This window comes from Eschrichtius robustus, chromosome 16 (assembly GCF_028021215.1).
Source record: "Eschrichtius robustus isolate mEscRob2 chromosome 16, mEscRob2.pri, whole genome shotgun sequence".
NCBI classification, from domain to species: domain Eukaryota; kingdom Metazoa; phylum Chordata; class Mammalia; order Artiodactyla; family Eschrichtiidae; genus Eschrichtius; species Eschrichtius robustus.
Window position 1 is genome coordinate 91,875,126 of NC_090839.1, and position 27,679 is coordinate 91,902,804.

A 27,679-nucleotide genomic window follows, 5' to 3' on the forward strand; every position below is an offset into this window, starting at 1 on the left:
GGGCCCGTGGGCTTCGTGCAGGATGGCGCGTGGGGCCTCTGCTCCCGCTGCTGGCACCATAGCCCCGCTTCCTTAGAAAACCACCAGGGCCTGTGCTCAGGGTGCTGGTGGAGAGAATTTGGGGAACCGAAGCCTTGATTGGAGGAAACGGGAGGTGCGGGTACGAGGGAGGCCGTGTGGCCCCCCCCTTGCCGGTCAGCGTGTGGTCTGCTGCTTTGCGGTGTCCCTCCATCCACTGTTTATCCGCCAGGCCATGGCTTCCAGAAGTAAGCGCCGAGTCTTAGCAGTGAGGAAGTCTGCGTTGCGTGGGCACCCCCAGCAGTGCAGCGCCCCTGCCGGTTCCCTCCCGAGGAGGCGGCCAGCCCGTAGCTGAAGCCCTTCTGGCTGGAGGCCGGCCGCTCTCCAAGCAGCCCTTCCCGTCCTCGGGCAGCTCTGAGAGAGATTTCTCACCGGGATCTGGCCACCTGGAGGCCAGCTGTGCGTCCTGTGTCCTCCGTGCCCCTGCCCTGTCCTTCACAGCCAGTGAGTCACGAGCGTCCTCACCGTGCCCTTGGATGGCCTGGCACCCACGGCGCTGCACCCCCGGGGCTCCGTCTGGCCGGGTCTCATCCCTGCCGGTTTCTCCCCGCTTCGCCTGCTGCCACAGGGCGTCTTGGCAGCCCTGCCCATCGAGCTGGTGGTGACCTTGCTCTCAGCTGAAACCCTGACCTCCGTTCGGTACGTGCTGCAGCTCAGTCGTGTCCCGAGTCCACGCACGCCAGCCACAGCCCCGTGTCGTGTCGGATCAGCCGGCTCTTGCCTGCCCTTTTCTGCTCTGCCCTGTCCTGTCCACGGCCCTTCCTTTCGCTCTCTCCACAGGCGGGCGTGGAGAATTTTCAGTTTCGGAGGCTTCCCTGAGGAGCTGTGGTGGCACCAAGGCCCGCTGTCCTCCTCCTCCGGGTGGCTCTGTGGCCGGCCTCGAGCCCTCACGCCCCAGACAGACACACACACAGTGAGTCACCTACTTGGTGGTGGCTTGGCTTGTCCCGCCTGGTGGCCGGGGCACACGGGGCACCGAACTGGAGAGACTGGAGGTCGTCGGGCACCGTGTCCTGGTCGGGGCGGAGGGGCCTCGAGCCAGTGGCAGCCCCCGAGGCTTGATCACCTATCTGTGGGACGGGGACACTTGGAGAGCACGTGTGTGGTGGGTTTGATCTCTGCTCCTCAGAGCCCCAAGCGTAAGGAAGCCTTAGGGACTTTGCAGAAGCGTGAATTAAATTTTATTAATATCATCCTAGTTTCCTGCGAAGGTGTAGCCACCAGGAATCAGTGTGCACGTGCAGTCGTGTCCACATCTTAACCCGCAGGGCGCCGGGTGGGTAACCGCGGGCTCTCGGGGAAGTACTCTTGGGCAGTCGTCAGAAATAAAGGTCTTGCCTAATCCCGTGTGTCCGCGTGAACGTCTCGACCACATGTCACCGACCGCAGGTTTGCTCGCCTCAGAGCTGTTCTTGGTTTGAACGTGGGCCCGGCCATGGCTGCCGGGTGTTTCCGCCCTCGTGCTGACCTTCCAGGCAAGACTGGGTGCCAGGCCCCCGGCCCACACCAGCTCGGAGCGAGGGCTCCACACAGCGGGGCGGTCCTTCCTGGGGTAGGTTGCCCCGCCCCGTCCACGTGCTTCCTAGAGGCGCTGGCCAGCCCTTTGGGCCTCCTGCCCCGCAGGCGAGTGTCACGGCACGCCCCTTGGCACCGGGATGCCGCAGTGGCGGCTGGAGCTGGGAGGAGGTGGATGTGGAGGGCGGGTGCGCCGTGTGGGGGCCGTGTGGGGGCCGGCCCGTGGTGCCGCTTGACCCCTGCTGTCTCTCGGGGCTGGGCCAGTTTGTCGCCGGGCCTCAGGAGAGTCAGAGCCAGGCTGCGGCGGCCCAAGCAGCGCTCTGTGGGCAGTGCCAGCAGCACCGCCTCCTGTAAGCTGCCCAGGTTGGATTTTTAGGTCTCGTCCAGCTTTAAGAAAAACTGAGTACTGATGGAACGTTAGGCCTCATGGCAGGCCTTGGAACTCGGGGTGACACGGGGCTGGCGAGCCTGAGGATGGAGCGCCTCCACTGGAGACCGCAGGAGACCCCAGCCCGGGCCGAGCGCCACTCGGGCCAGCCTGCCAGGGGGCTGCCCTCCCAGAGCTGCTTGCTGGTGCCTGGGCTTGGGTGTCCTCTGCTTCATTGCCTCCCATCTTGGTTTCTTGAAAAGCATTTCACGCGGGGAAGGACAGGTGGTTTTTCTAAGCGGGCAGGAGCTGTGCCCACCTGGGCCAAGCCCCAAGCCCCGAAAGGCTCGGTCGTCTCCTGTGGGAGCTGCTGGACATGTGACGGGCGCTGTGTCCTGCACTTGACATACTTGTTCTTATGACATCTTGAGCCTGGTCTGGGGCCTCAGGCCCACCCGTGTTTTAGGGGCCCACACAGTGAGCTGGCGGTGACAGGCCAGGTGCAGGTGAGGTGTGCCCTGGGCCAGGCCCCAGGAGTCGGGGTCTCCAGCTCTCTGCAGGTGGACAGCAGTTCCCTGTGGCCTTCATACCTGCCCTTGGGGAGGAGGCCTCCAGACCTCTGTGTGGGGACACCGTGCTCCCGAAACCGTGGGTCTTGGGGTTCGTCAGTTCCCACCAGGGCTGTCCCCAGAAAGCTCGTGCTCAGAGCAGCCCCGTCCCCTGCAAGCTGGCGTTGGCTGCTGCCACCTGGCCTCGGCAGCTTGGACAAGGGAACCCGAGTTCCTCTACTTAAATCACACGGCGGAGCAGTGATTCAGAACGCTATGCACTTGCCCACCTGAAGTCAGTGATTCCAGAGTCGATTTCACAGTCCTTGATTATTAAATTGGCCTATGAATAGTTTTAAATTGAACTAGAACTCAAAATGGTCTCTTTAAATGTCTGTTTGAATGAATACTTGTACTTGTTTTGTTTTATTCTATTTTACGTCTTTGGTTACGAAGCACGTAGAGGTGGCAGGGGCCCTCGGCCAGCTGTGCAGGGGGACTCGCTCTTAGAGGAAGGCTTTCTGAGGCGGCTGCGAGGGGTGAGGCGCGGGGCCCCTGGGTGAGAACGCTGCTCGGCTCCGAGACCAGGCGTTCTCTGAGTCTCTTACAAAGTCCCGCCCACGTTTACTCTCAAATTATAGTTAGCTGTTTAAAGAATTATACTAAATTACGATAAAAAATAAGCCCATACTCACTCAGATGTGAAATAGAAAAAATGAGCACAGCGGAGACCACCTCCAACGAAAGCATTGTCTGCCATCCCTGTGGATTAAGGTTTTCTTGAAATCGTGTAATCAAAGCAAAAAAAGAAATAATTGGACGCCAGGAATGATACAAGATGCAGGTGGTGTTGTCTGTAGCCCCTCAGCTCCAACCTTTATATTTTCGAAGTCATCTCGTTGTCATTGGGCGTCACCCCAGCTAAATGTTACAAATAGCACCTTGTAATATAATCCTGATAAGATCTCAAAAGAAAAATACAGAAGCAGAATGTTAAAGGTTTGTCTTGGAAAGACGTTTCCTCTGCTTGAAAGAATGGCGTGGACACGGCATCTTCGGCCCACGCTTCACGGTTCGCCCGCCCACCCGCCCGTGGGGTTAGCGCCTCCTTTTCCTGGGGCGTCCTCCCTCCCGGGAGCTCTCCTGATCACCGTCCCCTCAAAAAGCCGGGGGGTGTCTATGGGTGGGCACCTCCCATGTAGGTGGGGCAGGACGCGGGTTCCTGAAGCCTGTGTGGGAACAGGCCAGGGCAGAGGACGGTCCCTACAGGTTGTGAAGGACTGATGGAGTTTTGAGGGAAAGAGCGGCAAAGACCAAACTCTGAAGGTGCCCTGCCAGGAAGCTGGCATATGAGCCCATGGGTGCCCACCCGATCTGCAGTCTGAGGGACGGCTTGGTGGCACCGGGGGCTGCCCAGGCGAGAGGCTGTCACGGTAACCGGAGAGCAGCGTCAAGTGTGTGAACTGACGCAGGGCGCTGGCCGCGTGGAGGGAAGCGGGTGCCCCAGGGTCTGCCCCCTGCTGTCAGAGCTCTGCGGGCGCTCGACTCTGCAGGACGTCTGTGGAAGAGGCCCACCCTGGGCTGGTACTTGACGTCCCCGTGCCGCCGCACAGAGCTGCGCATCTGTGGCCGACTGCGGTTCGGATGGGAAGTGCCTGCCCTGGTAATTTAGCTCATTCAGAGGCGCCCTCCCGAAGCCTGCGCTGCTGGCAATTTTCCCCATTGTGTGTGGAGTTGAGCTTCCCTCCCCCGTGCCTTCCGTGTTCTGGGATCACCCTGGGCGTCTCTTTGAAATCCAGAAACTCCTGAAAGGCTTTAAGTAGCTATTCAGAAGTGAGGAAGTGACAGCGGGCTGGTTGCACGTGCGGCTCTATTTTGGGACCTGAGTGACGTGGGCCGTGCTGGGCCTGCGGGGGGGCCGTCGCTGGGTGTTGTCCTGGGGGCCAGGCCTCATCACTCTGCCCTTTTGCCTCTTGCAGTGCCCGGGGGCTGGAGAAGGCCCGGCTGCAGCTCCAGGAGGAGGTCCGCCAGCTCAGCAGCCAGCTGCTGGAGGAGAGGAAGAAGCGGGAGATGCATGAGGCCCTGGCCCGGCGGCTGCAGAAGCGGGTCCTGCTGCTGACGAAGGTACGGGGCGCCTGCCGCAGGGGGCCTGCCTTCCGGGCCAGCAGCTCCCAGCCCGTCCCTGCCGTGTCCACGCTTAGTCTTCTCTCCAGGCCCCCACGTTTGCCAGGGTCTTTGCCAAGTGCGGTGCACCCAGAACCACCAGTGACCTGTGTCCTCACTTCTCGATCAGTTAGACACACACGGTGCTGCCTGTGAGTCACGGCTCAGATCAGACTGAGCTCTCCTCTCACCAAAGGAGAGCATCTTGGCGGTTTAGCCAGCCAGCGCATTTTTACCCTGTATTGCCAGGAGGGTTCTGAAATGCAGACCCTGGGTTTCCCTGCTGGGCCTCTCCTCCTTGTGAGGGGCAGAGCCCGGGGCCTTCACGCACTGACCTGGGGTGTCGGGGTGTCAGCCCCGACCCCCTGTGTCTCACGGTGGGGTCAGCCCTCCCTCCGGCCTGGTGGGCAGGCGCAGCCTTTCCTTCCTTCGGAGCCCAGGGAGCGCAGGGTAGACCGCAGTGGGAAACTGTCACCTGTGTGCAGGTGCACCGGGCGGGATGCGTTCCTGCTCCCAGCTCCGTCTGGGGGGCCGGGTTTTCACTAACTGTGCTGAGCCTGAGGGGCTCTGACGTCTGGCTCGATTAGCAGAGCTCGCTGGAGCATGAATTAAGGTTTTTGTGTGAGAGAGCATTATTTAAAATGTTGCCTTGGATGCTGAAATTTCAGAAGACAAGGAAGGAAAAAGCCAGAAACTGTCCCCAGATGCTCTCTAGGCGAGGGTCGGGGCTGTCCAGACGCTGGCGGACTCCTCCCACCTGCCCTCAGGCTGATAGTGAGCTGCCAGGCGGGCGCGCTGACCTGGCGGGGCGGGGGCGGCGGGCTGGGGGCAGGGGCGTCCCCCTGGGAAGTCTCAGGAGTCACGTCTGACAACTGTTTGCCTGTTCTTGATCGTTTGATAAAAACCTGGGACCTCCCGGTTATGAAGCTTTTAGGAGGCAGGTCACATTCCGGCTGCTGAAAGCCCGCCGTCTCCCGGCCTCTCCAGCACATCCCCTGCCGTGTGTGTCACGTCACTCGAGCATCCTGGGGTCAGGCTTGGCCGACCTCGACACCAGCCTTGCAGGCGGCCCCACAGGGGACATGCCTGGTGAGTTTGCGAGCTGTCCTCGTGCGGGGCCCGTCGGTCTTGTCCGTGTCGTCCACTTCTAGTGCCCGTGCTGCCCGGCGAGTGTCCTGTGGGCAGGATTGGCAGCCTGGCGGCTCGGCCCCCTGCTCTGCTTTACCAGGATTGCATCGGTTCACTGGGACAGATCCCCCGCTGGGAGCCCTGGTGCACCGGGCGGCTCCTCAGCGGGGCCGCGTATCTCCAACGCCGCGGAGTCCGCGCCCTCGGTGTCCATCTGCACCTCCGTGATCGTGCGCTTGTGCCTGGCTTCCTTCTTGGGCAGTTTCTGTCCTTGAAGGTCACTGCTCTGGGCTCCCGAGGCAGGAAACTTCCACTCCTCTCTTCCCCCTGCTCAGCAGGTTGGAAGCTGATGGCGCTTTTTGGTCTAATTCGGTCCTGGCCCTGGCCCGCTGTGCTGACAGGCGTAGCTCTGAGGGCGGGGTGGGGGGGGGGGCGGTATCAGTTGCCTGGCACTGACGGATGACTTACACCAACTGTGGCTCGGAGGCATGTTTGCAATGGGTCGATGGCCAGGTCAGGCGCGTGGGGTCCATCTTGCCAGCCGCATGATTAAGCTGTTCATCGGGCCGGTCTGCAGAGGGCGGCCAGGCTGCCGCTTCCTGGTTGGAGCCGAGCACGTCCATGCCCGCCCCCACCCCTCGGTGGCCCCGTGGGTTAGCACGGCGGCTCCCTCGTGGTCTGCGTGCTTCCTGTTCGAGGCACCTCCAGGGTGGCAGCTGTCAGGTCTCGAGGATGCTTTGGTTGCTGATCTTCCCCTGTCTTCCTTGGGAGACACCCCCACCCCTCTGGGAGCCCCCAGACCAGCTCCCTGGGGCAGGGCGTGCATAATGCGGTGTCCCGCCCTCTGCTGCGGCGCTGGGCCAGGTGCGCTGACGGGGCTCTCGCTCCTGCGTCCCATCGAGGGCCCTATTTGTGTGTTTGACATTTCAGAGTACGGTGCTTGGAATGTGCGATTTTATTTTGAGACCTTATTAAGCATCTCCAGTCTAAGGGTTTAATTGTTACTGACAGCTAAGAGTGTAATTACCTTGGTAAAATACCATGACTATTTTAAGCAATTGAAAATTGGCTTCCAGAACTGGGTGAACACAAACCATTTTCCTCTTTGAAATGAGCTATTTCCAGCGTGCCCCTAATATTCCACAATATGGTTACAGAATCTTATTTATAGACTCTAAGCAGTAAAAGCTAACTTTTAGCATGAATTTTTTCAAAAAATGAAAGTAAAAGCCTCCCTTCCCCCTCTTTCCTACGCCCCCCACCGACCCCCATTCCCTAGTGGAGCAGCCTTTGGAGGAGGACACCGGTCATTGGTGTCTTATCTCCAGGGTCACGGTCTGGTAGTGATGTCGTGTCCCGCCCCCCCACCGTGGGACCCCTGCTGTTGCTGCTTAAGAAACAAATACGTGGGCAGAAGGTGAGCTTTTGGGAAATCAAGGCAGGAAGTACATGGGGATGTCCCAGAAGAGGCCAGAGCTCCCCTTGCCTTGTGTCCAGAAGAGGCTGTCCTGGAGGAAGGCTCCCGGGAGCAAGTCTCCCTGGGCCCGGGGGAGCGGTCGTCGCTCAGGGGTCCGTCGACTGCCGGGACTCCCTCCCCGCCCAGGATCGTCGATAGTCCCAGGAGGCTGCCCTCAAGTCTCCCGGTCCTTTTCTGACGGAGGGCCTTTGGTTGGGTATTGGGATTTGTGCTATTTACCTTGTGTAAACGTAGCTCTCTATGTTCCTCGTGTTCGCTTGACAGCTTTGGGAAATCGCCTGTGTGGTTTGGCAGGAGCTGTGTGATGGTGAGGCTTGTCCAGCTGCCGGCCAAGCCGCAGTGGGGTCAGCGGCTCAGCAGCGGGGCGGCCCAGGCTTGGGCCAAGGGTGGCACGTCCCCGTGGCTCTCTGCTGAAGCCCCGTGCCTTCCAGAGCTGCTGGCGTCGACCCAGGAGACCAGGAGAGCAGCCTGTTCGCTCTGAGGTTCTCCATTCCTTCCTGATCTCAAGTAGCTCAGCCCTGTGGGGATGCGGACAGTTCCTGCTTTGTACCTGGTGAAGTCGGGGTGTGCGTTAGGTCAGAAGGCGTGGGGAGACCCCTGGGTTAAAGTCAGCCCTCACATCCTTGAATTCTGTCCTGGACAGCGGGTGATGAGTGTTCTGGAGGGAATATAGGCAGGTGGTAGGCTCTGTGTCCCTGGTGGGGGCGGGCTGGGCAGTGGCCCCGCTTCTGTGGGCACGTCGAGGTGTGGAATGCTGCTCACAGAGCCTGTTCCCACAGTGCCTGTCCCGGGGTGCACTCCCCCCCCCCTCCCCGGTTGTGGGAGAGTCCCGGCCCCCCCGGGTCTGCACCAAAACCCGGTGGCTCTGGTTTGACTCACTGTGGTGGGTACGGAGGCACCAGCTCATTGTGTGAGACCCCGGAGCCCAGTGAGGTGCCGGCCTCCGTGTCCTCTCTGTGAAGGGCCTGCCCCCGCCTTGCCCTCCCGGTTTGGGGGTTTTAGAGGGTTGTTTCCGCCCTGAGCCGATGGGACTCTTGGTTGGAGACGCCTGAGGCAGACGTCCTCTCCTGGGCCCTCTTCACTCCTCCCTGTGTCTGGGGATGAGCAGGAGTTGTCACCTTCGTGCGGTCCAGCTGTCGGCTTTGTTACCTTGATGGCGGCTCTTTGTGGGTCGTGATGAACTGATCTTTGGAGATGAGGAGCTCTTCTCTCTGATTTATTGTTTTACCTTTTACATTTGGGTGTCACCTGCACCTGGAGTTGATTTCGGGTGTGAGTGAAGCAGGTGACAAGATGATTTTTCCCCATTGAAAGTGCCATTGATCCAGCACCGCTTCTGGAAAGACCCCTCTGTTCCCTGTGTGCGGTCTCGTTGCCTTAACTGTCAGTCAGTGACCGCCGATGGGCAACTCAGCTTCTGTGTCCTCTGTTCTGCCCATTGGTTCCGTCTGTCTTTCTGCCAGCACCACCCTGTCTTCACTGATGCAGCTTTATTGTACTTTGATGTCTGGTAGTAAACCTCCAGGTTGAGTATTGTTCTTTAAGTTTCTCTGGCTCCTTTTGGTCCTTTGCATATCCTTATACATTTCAGAATCAATTTGTCAGTTTACACACAAAAAATCTGCTGAAATATGGTTGGGATTACAGTGAATTTACAATAAATTTATAAACCAGTTTGGGGAGAAATGGCACCTTAACATTATTTCATCTTCTGAACCACAACATTATATATTCTTCCACTTATTTAGATCTTCTTTAATTTCTCTCAGCAGTATTTGGTACTTTTTAGGGTAGAAGTCTTGCGCATTGTTAGATATTCCCCCCCGCCCAAGTGTTTTCTATTTTGATGTAGTTGTAATGGTGTCTCTCAAGGATTTTACCTTCTCTGTGTTGGTGCTGGTCTATGGAAATGCACTTAAGAGTCTGTACCTAATAGTCCTGCTAAGTCCCTTAGTGCGAGAGCAGTCTCCCCGTGGACGAGCCTGGCTGCTTGCGGGTGCTTGTCTCATGCAGAAGATCTCAGGCAGCTTCAGTAATTCACCACTAAGTGCCACGTGTGCTGTTTGTTTTTTGTAGATACTCTTTATTGGATTAATGAAATCCCCATCTACTTGTAGTTTTTCTAAGAGGTTTTTCTCATAAATGCCTACCCCATGAATTTTGATGTGGGTTATTTTTATTATTCTGTTGAAAATATTTTCTCATATTCTCTCTGGATTTGTAAAGGCTGACCTTCAGGCAAGGTTTACATGTTCCAAGCTCATAACTTAGGCAGATGGGAAGGCTGGAAAGGAATCGAAAGAAAGAACCCAAACTCATTCACTCACTTTGTCCTTCACTTGGTCGTTGCACAGATTCTTACGGGGCGTCTGTTCTAGGCACTGCTGAGGTGGCAGTAGGCTGGGCAGGGCTCTGAGCTCCCGGGGTCTCCCTGAGGTTGAGAGGGAACAAGCAAACAGAGAAGAAGAAGCCGGAGAAGCCAGGGAACAGCTCCCAGGAAAGGAGGAGACTGCTAGAGCCTGGTGGGTGGGTTAGTTTTATGTCCTTTAAAACACAATTTTAGATGCACAGGAAGTTGTGACGATGGTAGAAAGGGGGGTCCCCGTGCATCTTCCACCAGCTTCCTGGGTGGTAGCATCCTAGGTGATTCTAGTGCAGCATCAGGACCACAACTCATGTTCCTACCGTGTGTGCGTGTGTCAGGTTATCACCGCACAGATTTGTGTAAGTGCCGCTCATTCAAGATGCAGGATTGACCCTCCACCCGTGAAGGCCTCCTTGGGCTGCCCCCTCAAGCCACCCTGGCCCCCTACCCCCACCCCTAATCTGTTCTCCATCCCTGGAAATTTTGGCAAGAATATTGTGTAAATAGAATCATACAGTATGTGACATTTCAAAATGTTCATGTTTTAAATTTAATAACTTTATTTTTTAGAGTAGTTTAGGTATACAAAAAAATTAAACAGAAAATAGAGAGTTCCCGTGTCTCTCTTCCCCCGCCCCACAATCCCCTACTGCTGACATTCCTGCATCAGTGTGTGGTACGTTGTTCCAACTGCTACATGAACTAAAGTCCACAGTTTACATTAGGGGTCGCTCTCTGTGCTGGATTCTCTGTGGGTTTTGACAAATGGTTGGTGTCGCGTGTCCCCCATCACAGTATCACACGGGGCACTTCACGGCCCTCACAGTCCTCTGTGCGCATCTGGGCACCCCTCCCTTCTTCCTCGCCACGGCAACCCCCGATCCGGTCACTGCCTCCGTAGTTTCACGTTTTCCGGAAGGCCATGTGGTTGGAGTCCCACAGTGTGTAGCTTTTCAGACTGGCTTCTGTCACTCAGTAACATGCGTTTCAGGTGCCTCTGTGTCCTTTCTTGGCTTGAGAGCTCCCTTCTTTTTATCATCAAATCAAATCCATTCTCTGGATGTATCGCTGCTTATTTATCCATCACCTGCTGAAGGACATCTTGGTTGCATTTTTGAATAAAGCTGCTGTAATCATCCTTGTGCATGTTTTTGTGTGGACGTAAGTTTTCACCTTAAATGCCTGAATCATGTAGAAAGAGTGTGTTTAGCTTTGAATGCTTTTCACACCAGCACATCCTGCAGTAAGTCGTTGGCCTGTGTTTTGTGAAGCTTTTCACACACCGTGTTTTCTTTCCTTTTTGTGGAAGCTCGTTGAGGCGGGGGTACTTCCGTTTTACTGATGAGACACAGAGAGCAGGCGGGTGGTGCTGAACCTGGAACCTGGGTCGGTGGGCCCTGGCCCTTCTGCCACGGCCCCCTGCTGGTGTCGCCCCGGCCGCCAGGCCGCCCTCCCAGGAGCATCTCAGTAGTGGCTGCTGGCACTGTCAGTGTCTCAGCTTTCTGTTTTCGTTACACCTCCGAGTGTAACTGGGGGGCTCCTAGAACCCCTGGGGGCCTGGCTGTGGCGTTCTGGGGCCCCCGTCTGCTTTCCTGTGGCTGGTGAGTGAGGCCTGCGGCAGTGGGGACCAGGGCAGTGGGGCGGGGCGTGCCCCTGGGGGCCTGGCTGTGGCGTTCTGGGGCCCCCGTCTGCTTTCCTGTGGCTGGTGAGTGAGGCCTGCGGCAGTGGGACCAGGGCAGTGGGGCGGGGCGGGGCGGGTGCCCTGTGGCGTGAGCACATCTGATCCGCGTCGCCCCGGCTCCCTGGAGTCACCAGGGTCGCCGCAGTGCGGGCGCCCCCTCAGCAGCTCCTGTCCTGTTGGCCCCGCGTCCTCCGCGGTGGGAACCTGCGTGCTGCCACCGCCGGGCCGGAGCGCGGGCACGTGGCTGACGCCGCCACGTCCTCATCGAGGCCCCTTACCTTGGAGGAAAGCAGATCATGTTTGTTTCTCTTGCAAAAGAACGTAAACGCCACCAGCTGCTTTTGATCACTCATGTTCGTCCTCTTCCCACGTCCTTCCTTAGAGTCGAGCTTCCTAATCTTATTCGAAGGATTTCTCTCGTGTGCCTCCTTTCTTAATGCTGAAAATTCTTGGTTTGGGTAGCACAGAAGGAAATACTTAAGAAGCTCAGAACCTGCTCTGTCTTCTGAGAAACGGAATCCTTTGTGTGCTCTGGCTCGGTCTTTGCCACCCACCGAGGCGGGGAGCACGGGCACTGTGGGCCCCCCTTCCATCTCAGCACATTGCGGCTTCAAGCGCAGCTGGGATGCTGGGGCTGGTAGGGATGGAGGGGGGCAGGTGCTGGATTTTTTATCTTTTGTTTCGCATCATGACCTGAAAGCAGCCCCCGCGCGTGGCTTACTCTGCACGTTGGCATTTGCATCACGCGTGGACGGTGAGAGGATACTGTCTCTCGACCGTGTGTTTGTTTGAAAACCTTCCTGTTGGGGCCACGGAGATGGGCGGTGTGCATCTGGCTTGTGCAGGTTTGACGCCTTCAGGGCCGGGCAAGTTCTCAGCCTTCCCGTCCGTGGGAATCTCGGCCAGCCCTGGTGGGTTCAGGCAGCTGTGGAAGTCCCAGCACCACGGCATCTGAGAAGGAAAGCCCTGGAGCCGAGGCTGAGCGGCCGCGTCTCAGGCCTGACCGTGACCGGCTGTGGGCTGTGCTGCTGGCCCTGGGGCCCGTCCCTCCTGGGGCCTCGGCCATCAACGCTCCCCCGTCTCTGTCCGGGCGCCGGCCCGTCCTCTCCCTCCAGCCTGCTCTGGGAAGGGGGGCTCCAGGCAAACTTGAGAGACCTCCCGCCAGGTCCCCTGGCACTCTGGGCTTAGAAGTCACGGGTTTCGCAGCCGGGCCTTGGCGACTTCTCAGTAAGCCAAGAGGAGTGGTGGTCAGACGGGTGACGTTGGGGAATGCACGGGGGTGTGGGCGGGGGCTGAGTGTGTGTCATCGTCTCCCCACCGTCCCCGTGAGAGTGGTCACGTCGCCTGCAGAGTGACTGACCCAGGCTCCAGTCCCGATGGGACCCTACGCTGGCCTCTCGGGAGGAGCCCTGAAAGATCTTCAGGGCACAGGTCGTTAACGTGCGTATGAACCACGGGGCATCTCGGGAAGGGGCCGAGTTGGGGGTTAGTTCTGGGCAGGCCCTGAGCCCCTGCCTGTCTGCCCAGCACCCGCGTGATGGCCTTGCTGCCCGTCTGTGGACAGCGTCACGTAGCAGAGCCCAGTCTATTCCAGAGATGGGGTAACGGGGACCTGGGACAGAGCAGTCCCGGCATTTTCTACGGCTAAGACGTTAGGCTGCTTTGTCAAAATGTGCTTTTAGCCATGCAGTGGCTGGGACAGATGGCAGATCAGCAGTCTCCTGGGAGGTCTGCAGAATATCCGCAGGCCTGAGCCTCCTGTGTGCCCACAGCTGGCCCGGCCCGTGCTCACATGCTGCCCTCCTGGACGGCTGCAGCCCTGGCCCCTCGGCGTCCTGTCCACCTCCCAGGGGGACACGCACGCTGTTCCTTTGCTCGTCTAGTTGCTGGTTTTCACAGATGCTCGTTCCGTGCCCTGCACGTGCTAGCGGCCTCGGTTGGTGGCTCCTGAAAGGCGGGGCTCCTTCGGACCCTCCTCCCCTGTCCTCTGCCCCGTTTCCCTGCTCCCAGTTAGCGGGAGTCTCGGGAGTGGGGCTCTGCTGTCCTGACTGGGTGTCTGAATGCCGCCCTGCTCCCTGGCAGCAGTCTGTCCCGTGGGGCTGGCCTTCTCTTCGGAGAGCTTCTCCCCGGAGCCCGGCCGCCTGAGGGCTCTCCCCCTCCTGCTGCCCTCCGCCTGTTGGTAGGGCACAGGGGCAGTGGTATTGGCATTCTTTCAACTCAGGTTCAGATTCAGCCTCTGATTTTTTCTCAGAGTGCCTCCCTCCACTTTTCCTGACCCTCGAGAAAAGCATCGAGCTGCCAGCCGGCCCGTCTGCTCGGCCTGACACCTCTGCCTCCCGCAGATGAGCGGAACCCTCTCGGCCTCAGAATTTAATTTCACATGTTAATATTATTGTCCTTTCAGGTTACCTTTCCAGACTGACATTTCTATTATATCCATTTAAGTAAAAAAGCCCGCCTGTTTTGTTACAGGAAATGCCGTATGCACAGTTATTAGAAACCCAATCTTGTCACCAGTATTATTGCATTATCCCACCAAGGGGGCAGCTGGACTGGCTCGTGGCAGAAAAAAATTCCAGAGAGGAAAGCAATTTTAGGAAATATAATGAAATCAAAACAAAATGCCTTCCATCCCTCTCCAGTTTGAAGGTGTTTATTAAGATAGGGTTTGTGGTTCTAGGGAGAGAGGTGCTCGTGGGCTGCCTCTGGCTGCTGAAGAGGAGCTGGGTGGGGCGGGAGGGGCAGCCGCCGTGCCCTCTGCCACTCAGCCCTCCCTGCGGGCTCCTGCCGCCCGGAGCCTTCCTCTCCTGGCCCTCCGTTTGGAAGCTGCATCCTGCTGGATTCAGATAACCCATCTCCGCCTGTACTAACTTCTGCGTGCTCTCAGCGGGAGCACAGCTCCCGGCCCCCGCCCGTGCGTGCCTCGGCTCCCTGGGCCCCGAAGCCTCGGGGCTGTGCGGTGCAGGCGGTGTGGGTCCTCTCAGAGCACCGCAAGCCTGGGCCCGCATGGCTCCCCTGCAGCAGTCCTGGTGCGGCGTGTGTGATCCGAACCCGGTGCGCTCTGCTCCGTGAACGCTGCCTGGCTGGTGGCGCTGGGGTAAGTGTCCCCCGGGCCCTGGCCTTGGAGACACAGGTCGAGGGCAGCACCCTCCCTCCTGTCGTCTTCTGCAGGAGTGATGACCTGTGTCCCCATTTCATGGTAGCGGCTTACATCTGAGTAAGGATGTCCTTAAAAGGGACGTTCAGGTCACACCCAGCTTCTGTCCCCGGCCTCCTGGCCTGTTCGTGCCCTGGGGCTAGAAAACGTTGCTGTCCCAGCACCTGCTCCCGTGCCCCGCTGGCACGTGCTGTGCAGGTGCGCTGGTCTCCCGGCGCCGCAGAGGGCCTCTGGGCCCTCTCGTGTGCCTCTCCCCTCCCCCGGCCCCCACCGGCTGTCTCTGGTCATCCCGGGAGGGCGGGCCTCTTCTCCGGGGCTCACCGGCAGCGGGCAGGTAGCAGGCGCTTGGCGCTCGGAATCTCGGCTCAGTGTTGGGTCCCTCGTGTGACGGGCGAGGAGACCGAGGCCCAGAGAGGGCTACTTGCCCGGAGCCCCCTGTGGACGAGGAGCAGCGTTCCTGCCGGTCTCCGCCTCCCACTCCTCACCGTACGTGTGGGGCGCCCGGCGAGGGGCGCGCCCTGTCACTGCCCACCCGCCTCCGAACAGGTGGCCCGCCCACCCCTTCTGGCTGCCATCGAGTGGGTGCGCGGGACCGTCTGACGCGCTCGCGGCGAGATCGCGGATACAGATGTGTCTGTTTGATGCTGTGACTTAAAATTAGCAAGTTGGGAAGCGGTGCTAATTCCTCCCGCAACAATGAACCTTAGAAGCAGAGGCAGGACGTGAGCGTGGCGGAGCAGGAGCCGGGACGGACAGGGAGCCTTGGAGACCAGGGGGTCTCGGGGTCTCGGGGCCTCAGGCAGCTCCCCATCTGCTTTGCCCCCGGACGCCCTGAGTGTGGTTCCTCCACACGCTCCGGAGGGCACCCCGTCCTCCCACAGGGGCTCCTCCCACTGTCCCCTCCTGGCTTGCTTGCAGCCTTTGTAGAACCGTTGCGCTCAGCACGCCAAGTCCGTGTTAAAAGCATGTGTGTGACCCGTGGTCGCTGATGACATGTTCAGTAATTAAGTATGAGTACATTCATTTTTAAATTAAAAAATAGGCTTGCTTATAAGAATTAGTACGAGTAGGATTTCCACTGTCTCCCCCCGCCCCTGAGTTGTCCTGCACACCTCGTGGGTCGCAGGCTCCCCGCAGTCACGTTTGCAGGTGCTCCCAGCTGGTGGAGGAGCGCGGCCCTGGCCATCACACAGGCCTTCTGCTTGGGCTGCTCACGGGGCGGCGACGCGGACGGTGGAGCCCCCGGGCACCGCCCCCATCCCCGCTCCTGTGCTTCGGGCTCTTCCCTCAGAGGTCAGCCCTCCCGTGGAGCGTGGGGCACGGCCTGGGGGGGCTCCGGCTCACACGGGGCTCATGTGGCATTGGTCAGGGTCGGCCAGGCAGGATCCGAGTGTTCTCCACCCTCACCTTTACTTCCGAGATGCCTCCGTGTCAGCGTGTAAAACGTCAATTCCCAGAGAACCCTAGTAGTCCTTTGAGGTTCTCCTGAAGAAAGTTGTCTTCAGTGAAATCCGTTTGTGAGACCCTGCACGCTAGCTCGCCACGTCACTGTGCCCGTTCGCTTGTTCGTGGCTCTGGGAAGTCCCTCGGGACGGGTGGGTGCCCACGGGATGGGACCTCGGGCAGGCCTGAAAAGGTGAGTTGGCAAGCGCTGGACGGGTCCTGTCATTTGCACTTTTGACATTTGTTCATGGGGCTTTTTTGTGTGAGCTTTGAGTTTCTAAAATACTGCATTAAAGTATTCTGTCTCATTTACTCTCACTGAGCCGGGCATCTCCCTCTCCTCGCTGGTGACCAGGCCACGCTCACCCTCCAACTCCTGGGCTCCCACAGCCGAGGCCCGCAGCAGTGGGGTTAGTGGTGGAGAATCCCGGGGCGCCTGAACTAGAGAAGAGGGGCCGTGTCCAAGCGCAGCTCTGACTATGCGGGAGACGGAGGCCTGCCAGGCCCGGGGAGGGGCCTCTACCCACCAAGGACGCCTGCGCGCAGGCCTGGGGCCCCCTGCCTAGTCGGGAGGGTCTGGGAGCCCCGGGAGGACGAGGCTGCACTGGCCGCGAGTGTCCTTGTGTACACGTTAAATCCCCCTTGTGGTCGTGGAGACCGCTTCGCTTTTTAACTCAATTTCGAAGAAATCCAAATCTTTGAATAACCTTCATCCTGAGAGGAAAGGAAGTTGGCTGCCGGTGAAAATTGATGGTCACGCTCAAAGACATGGTTCCCTGCCAGGCAGCCTCTTGAGTGTTGCTGCTAAAAATAGCCACAGCGTCTTGCTGGTGGTGTTTGAATTGTCTCCAGGCCACTCTTGGTGGTTATTTCAGATGTTAGAGGTGCCACCGGCCTCTCTTGGCTGTTCTGGCTCAGGCCTGTCTGCCCTTGGCCTGGGGAGGCGTGGCCTGGCGGGCCTGACCTCCGCCCCTGTTGCATTGTCCTTGGTTTCACTGCCCAGATTATGGATCCTGGAGGGACCCCGCACTCACACCCTGGGGGCAGGTCCCACGTCTTCAGTCTGGGGCCCTGGGCCTTCCCCGTCATTGGCTCCATCGTCCCCCCACCCCAGGCTGCCTCTATCGGGCCAGGAAGCCAGGCCTCCCCCAGCACTCCCTGAGGTTCACCCCTAACGTGGGGATGGTTCCTGGCTACGCAGCTCAGCCAAGAGCTGTAGCGGAATCGGAGGTGGCAGTAGCACAGGGGGTGTTCAGTGAGGTGGGTGTGACTTGTGTGGTTGACTTGTCCTTAAGGGGACGGTGACATCAGTGTCCCTGCCGCCCACGCTGGGCAGTGCCCGGTGCCCGCAGTCTGGCCTGACTTCCTGTGCTGGGGTGCAGGGCAGCTGTTCTTCCACAGGAGCCCATGCCCCCCCCCACCCCCAGTCTGCTCCCCTCTCCTCTTCCTCCCTGGATGCCTGCTTTTCTCCACCTCTTTTCTTGAGGGACCTGTAGCCACCCTAGGTGTATTGGTACCCAAAGGCCAGCGTGGCCCTCCCTGTGCACCGGGGCTGGGGAGGTGGCATTCTTGGGGAAGACTCGCTCCAGATTCTCTGTTCTGGGGGAAAAAAGAGCCTGGGACTGCAACTCAGAAAACAGCTGGAGCCTAAACTCTGTCGCTCTGTACCCTTTGTCTCTCGCATCCAGACCCCTCACCTCTCTCAACCTTCTCTTCCTGTCCTGGGGAAGGAACCCACTGTGCCCTCCCCCAGCCGCCCTACAGAACCGACCCAGAGATTGACTCTTGGGAGCTGATACTTTGAAAGTATTTTTTAAGTGTAGACTAATATTCACAAAAATGTGAACATTTACAGTCGATTCTGCTATAACGTGACACGTGTGTTCCTGAAAATTACCGTGCTACACAAAATCGCTCAAAAACTTATCGGTGACAGTACAAAGGAGGGAAGAACCGGATGAAAATGGTAGCACAGTTTCACACGTGTCCAGTGACTGAGAAGTAGACAAAGACCACAGTGAACACAGCACTAGGCCTGGCCGAGACTGGGAGGTGCGTGTGGCTGTAGGTGGGGGGGGCGGGCAGCGGAAGTGGGCAGCGGGGCGGGCCGCCTGAGAGGGGGCAGGGGCGGTGCAGGTGTGCCGGGCGCCGTGCGCAGAGCCGCCGATGTCGGGGCGCTCCCACCCCACCGTGCTCAGCCGCTTCTCCAGCCGGGGTCTGCCTCCTGCAGGCCGGCCCCTCCCAGTGTTGGAACACCTGCACCTCCGGGACACACAGCAGAGCTGGCCCACCCACCCACCGCTGGCCGTGCGGGGCCGGCATCTGTCCTCGTCCGTCACGTTTGTTTCCCAGTAAATGTCTGTCCTTACCTGGTGTGGGACCTGGGACAAGCAGGCCTTCAGTAAGTAGTCCTCAAATTACCTTATCTTCATTAACGTTTTCTAATAATCCTATTTAAAAGTCATCGTGAAAACGCTGCAAGCTAGGACCTGCAGACTCCCTTCTTATGGAAGAGGAGTCCTAGCTGGGGAAGGCTGAGGAGTGCGCCCAGGAGGGCAGGTCGGGTCCAGGCAGGCGTGTCTGACTCTGCCCTGAGCCCCACCCTCCGTCCTGTCACCGTCCCCTCGTGTCTGGTCGGGGTGTCTGGGAGCGTGTGTGGGTGCATGTGCGTGGACACACGGGTCTGCATGAGTGTGCGTGGGTGTGAGTGCACGTGTGAGTGTGTGTGTTTTCATTCTGGAAGCTGGTTGTTTAGTGCAGTTAGGCTACTCTTCCCACGAGACCTCCTGGAACACGAGGCCCAGCAGACGAGGACCAGCCCTGGCCACTGTGGTAGTTACTAAACAGCCGCGAGACGGGATCTGTATTTACAGACCCGGGGTGTGCTCGGCCTGGAAGGTATTAGGTAACATCCATCATCGGACGGAAAACAGTCAAATGCGAGGAGTGTGCTTTGGAGCCAACGTTCTTTTGGTTAAGTTTGCCCGTAAAGACCCAGACTGCCCCTCATAAAACGCCGAGGAGGAGGGGAGGACATTCTTCCAGACCAAAGCAGCCTGCAGCGTGATTCCAGAATTAGCTCCACGGTGTTCCTCGTGGCCGCGGGTAGACAGCACGGTTCAAGGCGACTGGAACAAGTGGGTGTGCGCCCTGTCCTGGGTGCCGCGGCTGTGGCGGGACGGGACGCGACACATCCTTGGGTCCCTTTCCAGAATTGTGGTGCTTGCTTTGCTGTAGGTCATTTCCAGCGCTGCGCTGTGTCTGGAGAATGGGGAGAGGTGGTAGTAACGTTCCCTTGCGGGACCTGGGGCTTGGGAAGGGGGGTCGGCGGCCGGCTCGGGGCGCGGTAAGAGAAGCCCGGCGGGTGCCCTTGGGGGTCTGCGGTGGATCGTGGACCCTCTCCCCAGCGTGGCTGAGGCTCCTGGTCTCCAGCCGTAAAGTGGGTGCACGGGGGTAGCGTCAGGTAGCGCGGGCGTCGATGCCTTGTGCCCACTAGATGCCTGGCTTCCCAGGCGGCACCGGGCCAGTCCTGCCCTGTCATCTGTGCGCTTGTGGGGTTTGGGGGTGACAGCGGGGTCCAGAGGGGTCCCGCCGCCTTTTCTGGCCTGGGGCTGGGTGTTGGCTCCTCGGTTGCGGGTGAGTGATACCTGCTCCTTAGCTGACCGAGGCAACGTTCCCGTATCGGGTCAGAGTCAAGCGCGAGGCAGGCGTTGAAGGTGGAGGCCCGTGAGGGGCTGTCGGCTCTGGCAGGCGCCCCTCCAGCCTGTGTGGGGCGCTCTCCGTGCTCAAGGCCTGCTCTCTGCAAAGCGTGAGGGAGTTGGGCCGCTGCTGGCCTTGCCGCTTCCCAAGTTCGTTGACTTCTTCTGGACTAGGAGTTCCCAGCAAGCTTTGCTGTGTTTAAAAGCTTCTCTCCTTAGCGTCCTCCGGCGTCCCGCTGAGGGTGGGCGGCGGCGCCTCTGAGGAAGAGCAGGAGGCGGGGACCCCAGCGGGTTGCCGGAGCGGCGGGCCCTGGGTTTGCAGAGGCCGGTGGGGGGTGGGAGGGTGCTCGCGAGGTGGGCCTGTGCAGCTGGCCTCAGCAGGTAAACGCCGGTGAGGAGGGGGGGAGCCAGCCTCAGCTCGGGAGGGGTCGGCAGGCGGGGATTTCAGGGGACGCGGCCTGTCCCTGCACCCCCGGCGGTGTTCAGAGACCCCGATTCTAGGGCGGGGGCCTGGCGTAGCGAACAGCCAGGGCTGGGGGCCCGGCTGGAGGGAGGGAAGCCTGCCCGCTCCCAGCCCCTCCCTGTGCTGCCGGGGCGGCTCTGAGGGCTACGTGCTTGTGGGGGAGGGCGGTGGTTTGGCCTCCTTTTGGGACCCCCAGAGAACCGTGTGCACTCACTGCTCTGTGTCCGTCACACGCTCCCCGAGCTGAGAGCGTGAGGCCCGGGACGGGCCTGGGGCCTGGCGAACCCCTGGGGCCGTGGCCTCCGAGTGGCGTGTGGCTGGGGATCGAGCCCCTTCCCTCCCCTCGCCGTCCTCCGAGGGGTTCCGCTAGACCTCGCCTCTGCCCTGGGCCTGCACATGTGACGGCTCTTCTCTGGGCTTCCTCGGGGCTCTAATAAGCTGCCATAAAGGACCTTCTCCACAGCTTTATGAACGTCTCTAAATAAATTAGAGCCGCTGGTTAGCCTTCGCCGGTGACCTTTGTTAACCTCCGGTTAAAGAAACATTGCTAGTTACAGAAGCGTGATTTATTCCCGGTAAGCCGGCCGCGCTGAGCCACCTGAGAGCCCCTGAAGGAACCGCGCTCCGAACGCACAGCTCTGGGCTGCTCGTGAGATGCACGTATGAAGAGAGCGTTGGTGGCGGGGGGCTGTGAACCTGGCTTCCGTGGGGCTTTCCTGCGGAGCGTGGAGCGGCTGGGCCGCAGAGCCGTCTCGTGGCACCGCCCGTCCGGAACACTGGGCTCTGCGGGGGCCGCCTGCAACCTTGACCCCATGGCCTGCGGGTGGGCAGACGGGGCCTGTCTCTCCCAGATCCAGCCCGGGGGGCCGAGCTCCATGCCCGGCCAGCTGCGCAGAGGGCGGGGGCTGCGGAGGGCCGTGTGCCCCCTGCTCCTGGTCGCTCTGCCCGGGAGACCTTGGTGCGCGGGTGCAGTCGGAGGCCTGAGTTCAAGTTTGGGCTACCAGCTGTGCGGCGGGGGGGCGCGTGCTTCCCCTCGGCAAGGGCAGGCCCAGCGCCGTGCCTGCCCCCGCCCTGCTTTTCTCATCCCCTCTCAGCGCCGTGCCTGCCCTTTACGTGGAGACGGGCGTGGCAGCCTCCTTTCCACGTGTCCTCCCGTTTCACTGGAGCAGGCGACTTCCTGCCTGCCTTGCCCCTTTTCACTCTGAGGGAGTCCAGTGAGCTTGAGCGGGGCGGGGGGAGGTGGCCTCCCCCACCCCGGCACAGGCAGGACCGTTGCAGCCGGGAGCTGAGAAGAACCTTGTCCAAGTCGCCTGGTGGGTTAGCCTGTGCCTGGGACCTCCAGGCCGTCTCTGCTGCTGAACCGTATTCACGATCTTTGGGACGAACAACCCAGTATGCGCGCCTGTCTCTTTTGGGATCTCGTCTTGTGTTTTGAAAATACCATTTCCAGTGTGTTTGTGGCACTCCCCCTCCTTCCAGCACAGGCGCAGGTGGCTTCTCTTGGCCGCCTCGGCCCCATGGGGCCAAACCTGGACCCTGTGGTGCCTGGGGCGAGTGTGTGCATTCGGATCAGTGCCGCGATCGCTGCCTCGTGCGTCCTGGCCGCGGTCTTCGTCGGTCTACGGCTCGCTCTCATCGGTGGGGAAAACGGGGTGGTGGTGGTACCCCTAGGACGGTGCCCGTGGTCACGGTCCCTGCTCTGTGAGCGCTGCCGTGATGCTGCGGTTTGTGTCACTTCGGGCCTGTCCCCACTGGCCCTCCCTCCCTGTTCGGCCTGTCTGGCTTTGGACACGTCCTCCTTCCACCCACTGCCAGACTGTGGGCAGCGACTGCCCCGTGGGCCCCGCGCTCTCAGAGCGGTGCGCTGGCCGCCCGGCTGTGCCCAAGCCCCTGCTCGGCCCCAGAGCCGCCAGCCGCCAGCCTCCAGCTGCAGAAGGAGGTGTGCGGCGTCTTCCAGTGACAGGTCCCCCTTGGCCTTTTCCTCACTGGTTCAACGCTGTCTCTGCGAGCAGGAATGAGTCAGATGCGCCCACCCCAGAGCTCCCTGGGGCCTGGCAGGAGGCCTGGGGCAGTGCTGATTCCCCCACCCCCTTTAAGGAAAAGGCAGGAAGACCTGCAGGGCTGTCGCGAGGGTCGGCTGGGACTGGGGATGGGAGCCCAGCCAGCACCCGCCCCCCCCACCCCTCCCCAGCTGGCGGGGCCCTGTGTGTCCGCCCAGGCTTCGCTCCGCGGACCATCCCCAGATTCCAGGTGACAGTCATGGCACAGCCGTTTGCGGGCCAGGTACCCAAATGTCCCTTTCCCAAACTGGCCCTCTCCTTGTGGGGCTGGCGGGACCGCCTTCTGAGGAGGACCTGGGAGAACTGTCAGAGCAGATTGCTGCCTGGATTTTCAGAGGATTAAAGTTAATTAAAGAGCTCTTCCTTGCTTTCATTTCCTTGTATCTGCCAGCTATTTACATGCTAATGCAGGCCCTGCCACTGAGGATGAGAAAGGTGTCAGCTCCAGGCATATTATGCAAGAAAACAGCGGGGAAACGAGATGAGGGCTATTTTATGTATTTATATTGTGTCCCTATGGATCGTGAGAGGTGTGCGCATTCAAACACATTGGAAGTCAGTGACATAGTCTTTTTTTTTTTTTTTTTTTTTTTTTTAATATTTCCTGGAGGGTCTGTGTGGTTGACTTGAGTTTTCTCCATTAAGGCTACATCTTACACTGCATAATTGAATACGTTATGCATGGTAATACCTTTGCATAAGCAATTTTATAAATAAAAAGAATGCAAAACGTGGAGACCAAACTTTGTAAGTACACGGCTGTATCCCCCGGAAGCCTGTCTTCTTGGTGAAGGTAACCTTCGGCTCAGGGGTCAGCTGGTGGCTGTGTCCTCTGCCTGTTAATACCACTGTGTTTTTGGCTGTTTTGGGGTTTTTTTTGGCTGCACCGCGTGGCACGCAGGATCTTAGTTCCTTGACCAGGTATCGAACCCGTGCCCCCCTGCAGTGGAAGCGTGGAGTCTTAACCACTGGACCGCCAGGGAAGTCCCAGTACCACTGTTCGGAAGAAGAAAAGGCAGAGTGCAGACAGTGGGACTTGCTAAGTGTTTGTTGGGTAAATGAGGCGTATTGATGCCATCACGGGATGTAGTTTACTTGCAGTGGATGTTAGGTGTGTGTGTGGGGGGGTCTTTTTCTCTGGGCAATAGAGACAGCGCCCGGCAACTTTGCCAGGGGGTTCTTCCTGACCTCTGGGTGTGCAGGCCTCGCTGGAACAGAACTGGATGCACGTGGGGAGATTTGGTGGCAGGTGGGCCTGGGAGGGTGGGCACCAGAGTGATTTTCTCCTTCAGCCTCCCCCCTGCCCCCTGTGGGCCACGTTGGTGATAGTTGGCGACTTTGCAACTTGGAAGTAATACCCTTCTGCTGGAGTCCTGCCTTCCTTGGGCAGAGAGGGTTTAGTGACCTGAATTAGATGCCTTCAATGCCCTTCCTCACCTGGTTTAGTTCTGCACGTGCTGAGTGTCACCTGTGAGCCAGGAGCAGCGCTAGACACCTGTTGTTCCTACACTGAGCCGCTTCGGGTGGCGTCTGCTGCGGCACCCAGCACCTCCGCGGTGCTCATTGCTTGCTGAATGAGTGACTTTAAAGAACAACTGAGACTTCTGATTCCAGGAAGATGGAGTAGACTTAGTTTTTCCCTTTTCTTTTGAGTACAACTAAAACCCTGGATATTGTTTATAAAACAAACATAAAAGACTCAGAAGGGTGGAGGCTGGGGACCTCGGGACCCAAGGAGCAACAGATGATGAGTTTTCGGGCTTTGCTCTTTCCTTTTGTCCCAGACGTGGAGCTGGAGAGGTCGGCAGCCAGGACTGCCGAAGGGTGCAGACAGCAAAGCCAGCTGCCCCCGCCCAGCCAGAGCGCTGGGAGATGGGACGCTTTACATAAGAATTGGAAACACAGTAACTGGAATAAAAATGTAACGGATGAGTCACTGGTAGAATGGAGGGAACAGAGGAAAGAATCGGCCAACATGGACTGGAGATAGAGCAATAGAAATGACCCAGTCTGAGTGACAGAGAGAAACCCTGGAAGAGAGATAACGGGGCCTCCAAGGAGAGCTTGACCTTCCTGCCACCGTAGTCCCAGGAGGAGGGGAGGGGACAGGCAAGGCTGCAGAGGGATGACAGGGAGGTTTTGGTGGCTGGTTCAGTCTTTTAATACTTACGATGGGTCTATTGAGGCTTTTTATTTCTTCTTGAGTCCGTCTTGGTAGTACACGTCTTGCTAGGAATTTGTTCATTCCATGCAGGCTGTTTAATTTTTGGAGTACAGTTGTTGATAGTATTCCTTTAATCCTTTTTATTTCTTTAAAGTCTGGGATGCTGTTTCATCTCTCATTCTTCATTGCAGTAACCTGAATCGTTTCTCTCTTTTTCTGGGTCAGTCTAACTAAAGCTTTATCGATTTTATTGATCTTCTCAAAGAACCAGCATTTGGCTCAGCTGATTTTTCTCTCTTGTTTTCTATTTACTTTCTATTTAATTTATTTGTACTCTAGGCTTTATTATTTCCTTCTTTCTGCTTGCTTTGGGTCAACTGATACTTGAGAAAGATGCAAAAGCAGTTCAGGGGGAGAAAGACAGCCTTTTCAGTAAATCGTGCTGGAGCACCTAGGCATTTATACAGCAAAAAAGTGAACCTTTAGTATGAAAATTAACTCAGAATTAATCACAAACTTAAATGTAGAACATAAAAGTATGAAACTTTTATTCAGAAGGGAGATGAAACCTTCAGGGTCTAGGCAAAGGGTTCTTAGACTTGGCACCAAAAGCACAGTCTGTGAAAAGGGAGGTTAGTAAATTAGACTAAAAGCTAAAAACTTCTTCCTGTGTGGAAATCTGTGATAAGAGATGAGAAGACAGGTACAGACTGAGAGAGGATATTTGCAAACCACAAACTAATTAGAAAATGGGCAGAGACATGTACGAAGAGCCTGCACAGATGGCAGACAGGTACATGAACAGGTGTTCCGTGTCATTGGCCGGTAGGAAATGCAAGTTAGAACCACACACCTGTCAGAACAGCTGAAAGTAAAGATGGGGACAACACCCAGTGCCAGTGAGGATGCGGAGAGGGATCCCCTTATCCGTCACCCGGGGGATGTGAAATGGAACAGCACTCTGGAAAATACCCTGACGGTTTGTTAAAAAACTAAACCGCGGGCTTCCCTGGTGGTTGAGAATCCGCCTGCCAATGCAGTGGACACGGGTTCGAGCCCTGGCCTGGGAAGATCCCACATGCTGTGGAGCAACTAAGCCCATGCGCCACAACTACTGAGCCTGCGCTCTAGAGCCCGCGAGCCGCAACTACTGAAGCCCACGCGCCTAGAGCCCGTGCTCCGCAACAAGAGACGCCACCGCAATGGGAAGCCTGCACACCGCAACGAAGAATAGCCTCCACTTGCAGCAACTAGAGAAAGCCCGCGCGCAGCAACGAAGACCCAACGCAGCCAAAAAATAAATAAATAAAATAAATTAAAAAACAAAAACAAAAACACTAAACCGCAAGGACCATATCACCCAGCAGTCGCACTCTGGGCATTTATCCCGAAGAAATGAAACTTCTGTTTCTGGCAGCCTCATGTGGCCTAGCCAGTCACTGGAGAGAGCACTGTGCCCTCAGCAGGGGGGGTGCGTGGACCCGCGGTACGGCCTCCGGGTGGAGTTGGCTGGACCCCGTGGGCCGTCTCCCACAGTGCGGGTTCCGTTCTCGGCACATGGGCCTGGGCGGTCTGCCCTCGGGATGTTGGCACGGGTGTGGACGCCGTCCCCCGAGAGGTCTGCTCCCGTGGGGAGTGGCCATGTGTTGCACGTGACTCGGGGAAACCGTTACCTCTTGGGGCATCAGGTTTGGCGTCTGCCGAGTGACAGGCAGGGTTGACTGATGTGTCTTGATGTGCTTCGTAACCCCTGGCTCCTTTAAAATCATCAGTGCCCCTTTCTTTCCTTGGTTGGGATACTGTACATTGTGGACAGCTTGAAAACTGCCGAGGAGTGTAAAGAAGGCAGAAAAACCTTGACCCCTCACCCAGAGAGCACTGAAGTCATGTGTGTTCATTTCCTTCGTCTCATCTCCTTCCCTCCTTTCCCCCTCATCCATCGTCCTTCCGTCTGTCCATCCATCCATCCATCCGTCCGTCCATCCATCGTGTAGTTATCGGCTGGCAGCCATAGGTGCTGTGGCATTAGCCACGTTCCTGTAGCTGCCCGTGTGTTTGGGGAAATAGCCACGACAGGACGGACAGACGTGTTTGTGTCCTGTGTTTATCACCTAACGTTTATTATAGTCTTTGAGAATAAAACCCTCAGTGGTTGTGAAACGTTCCTTTGTACAGACATACCAAAATTAGACTGCTCTCTTTGCTGGAAATTTAGACGGTTTCCGTTTTTTATCCCCTTTGCTGACGCGCCCAGCATCCTGGGACCCAGCTCTTCACTCTGCCGCGAGCTCGCGCACCAGCTCAGCAGAGACCCTTCGCCTTCCTCATCATGGAAAGCTCAAGTCGCTTTTCTCTTCCCTTCTCGGTTTTGTGGTTTGGTCTTCAAATCAAGTCTCAGTGGAGGCGGGGTTAGAGCATCTTTCTCCCTGAGTCCTCTGGCCCCGCTGCCCATCATCGTAGGGCGGGGCTGGAGGGTAAGAGGTGGCACCTGGGCTCGCCGTCTGCTGAGGTGTCCCCGGGGCTCGTGGGCAGCCTCTGCGCCCTCAGCCCCAGCCGTCACCTCAGGGACGAGCTGCCCCTCTGCCTGGGGAGGTGTGTCCGTGGAAGCGTGGCTGACAGTGGCTGTCGCATCTCTGCTCCAGGACAGGCCTGGAGCTGGGAGCGGCTGTGGGTCAGGAGCTCTGCTTCCCGCTCCGGCCTGAGGACGCATGCGGTCTCTCCCCGTGTGACCTGGGGCACTTTGAAGAGGGGACACTGGGTGTGGAGACGGCGCCTCCCGTTCAGTTCCGCACAAGGCTGATGTCAAAGAAGCCGTCAGCGCCAGAGGCTGGAGCGCCCAGGGCTGGGGCACCTGCGGGGTCACGGCCTTCCCGGTCCCGCGAGGCACAGAGCCCGGTGCTGCAGCCATCGGGGGGCCTGGCGCAGGCGGGGTGTCGCAGCCGCACCACCACCATCCTACCCGCCCTCCCCCACCGAGGCTGGGGAGGGCCTGGAGAAGCGAGGGCAGGAGGGTGGACGGCTCCTCTGGGCCCTCGCAGCCTGTCGGCCGCCCGGAGAGCTGTGGCTCGGCGCGAAGCGGGCCGCCTGGCACGGAAGCCGGCGTGTGGCCACGGAGCGCCGGGCGAGGCCTGGGTGGGGTCCGTCCACCGAGTACCGTGATTGCTAACACAGCCTTCCCCTTGCCAGGTGCCGCCTTGGCCGTGGGGGCTACGGCAGAGACAGAGTGTGTCTCATCTGCCCTCGGGGCTTACCTTCGCCTGATGAGGCAGACGGCCGTGACATGCGGACACCCCCGAGTGGCCTCCTGTGCAGTCGGCAGCTTGGGGAGGGCGCCCTGCAGGCAGCTGTAGTTAATCTGAGGGGGTGGTTGAG

General features: G+C 58.6%; 1 protein-coding gene across 3 annotated transcripts in view; it reads left to right on the plus strand.

Moving 5' to 3' along the window:
• The window catches only part of MAD1L1 (mitotic arrest deficient 1 like 1), a 335,477-nt gene that overhangs the window by 147,067 nt on the left and 160,731 nt on the right, over positions 1–27,679 (plus strand). For all 3 annotated transcript variants that reach the window (XM_068565792.1, XM_068565791.1, XM_068565793.1), the window contains one exon: positions 4,488–4,632. In XM_068565792.1, coding sequence (XP_068421893.1) covers positions 4,488–4,632 — 145 coding nt within the window. The remainder of the gene's footprint in view (positions 1–4,487; positions 4,633–27,679) is intronic.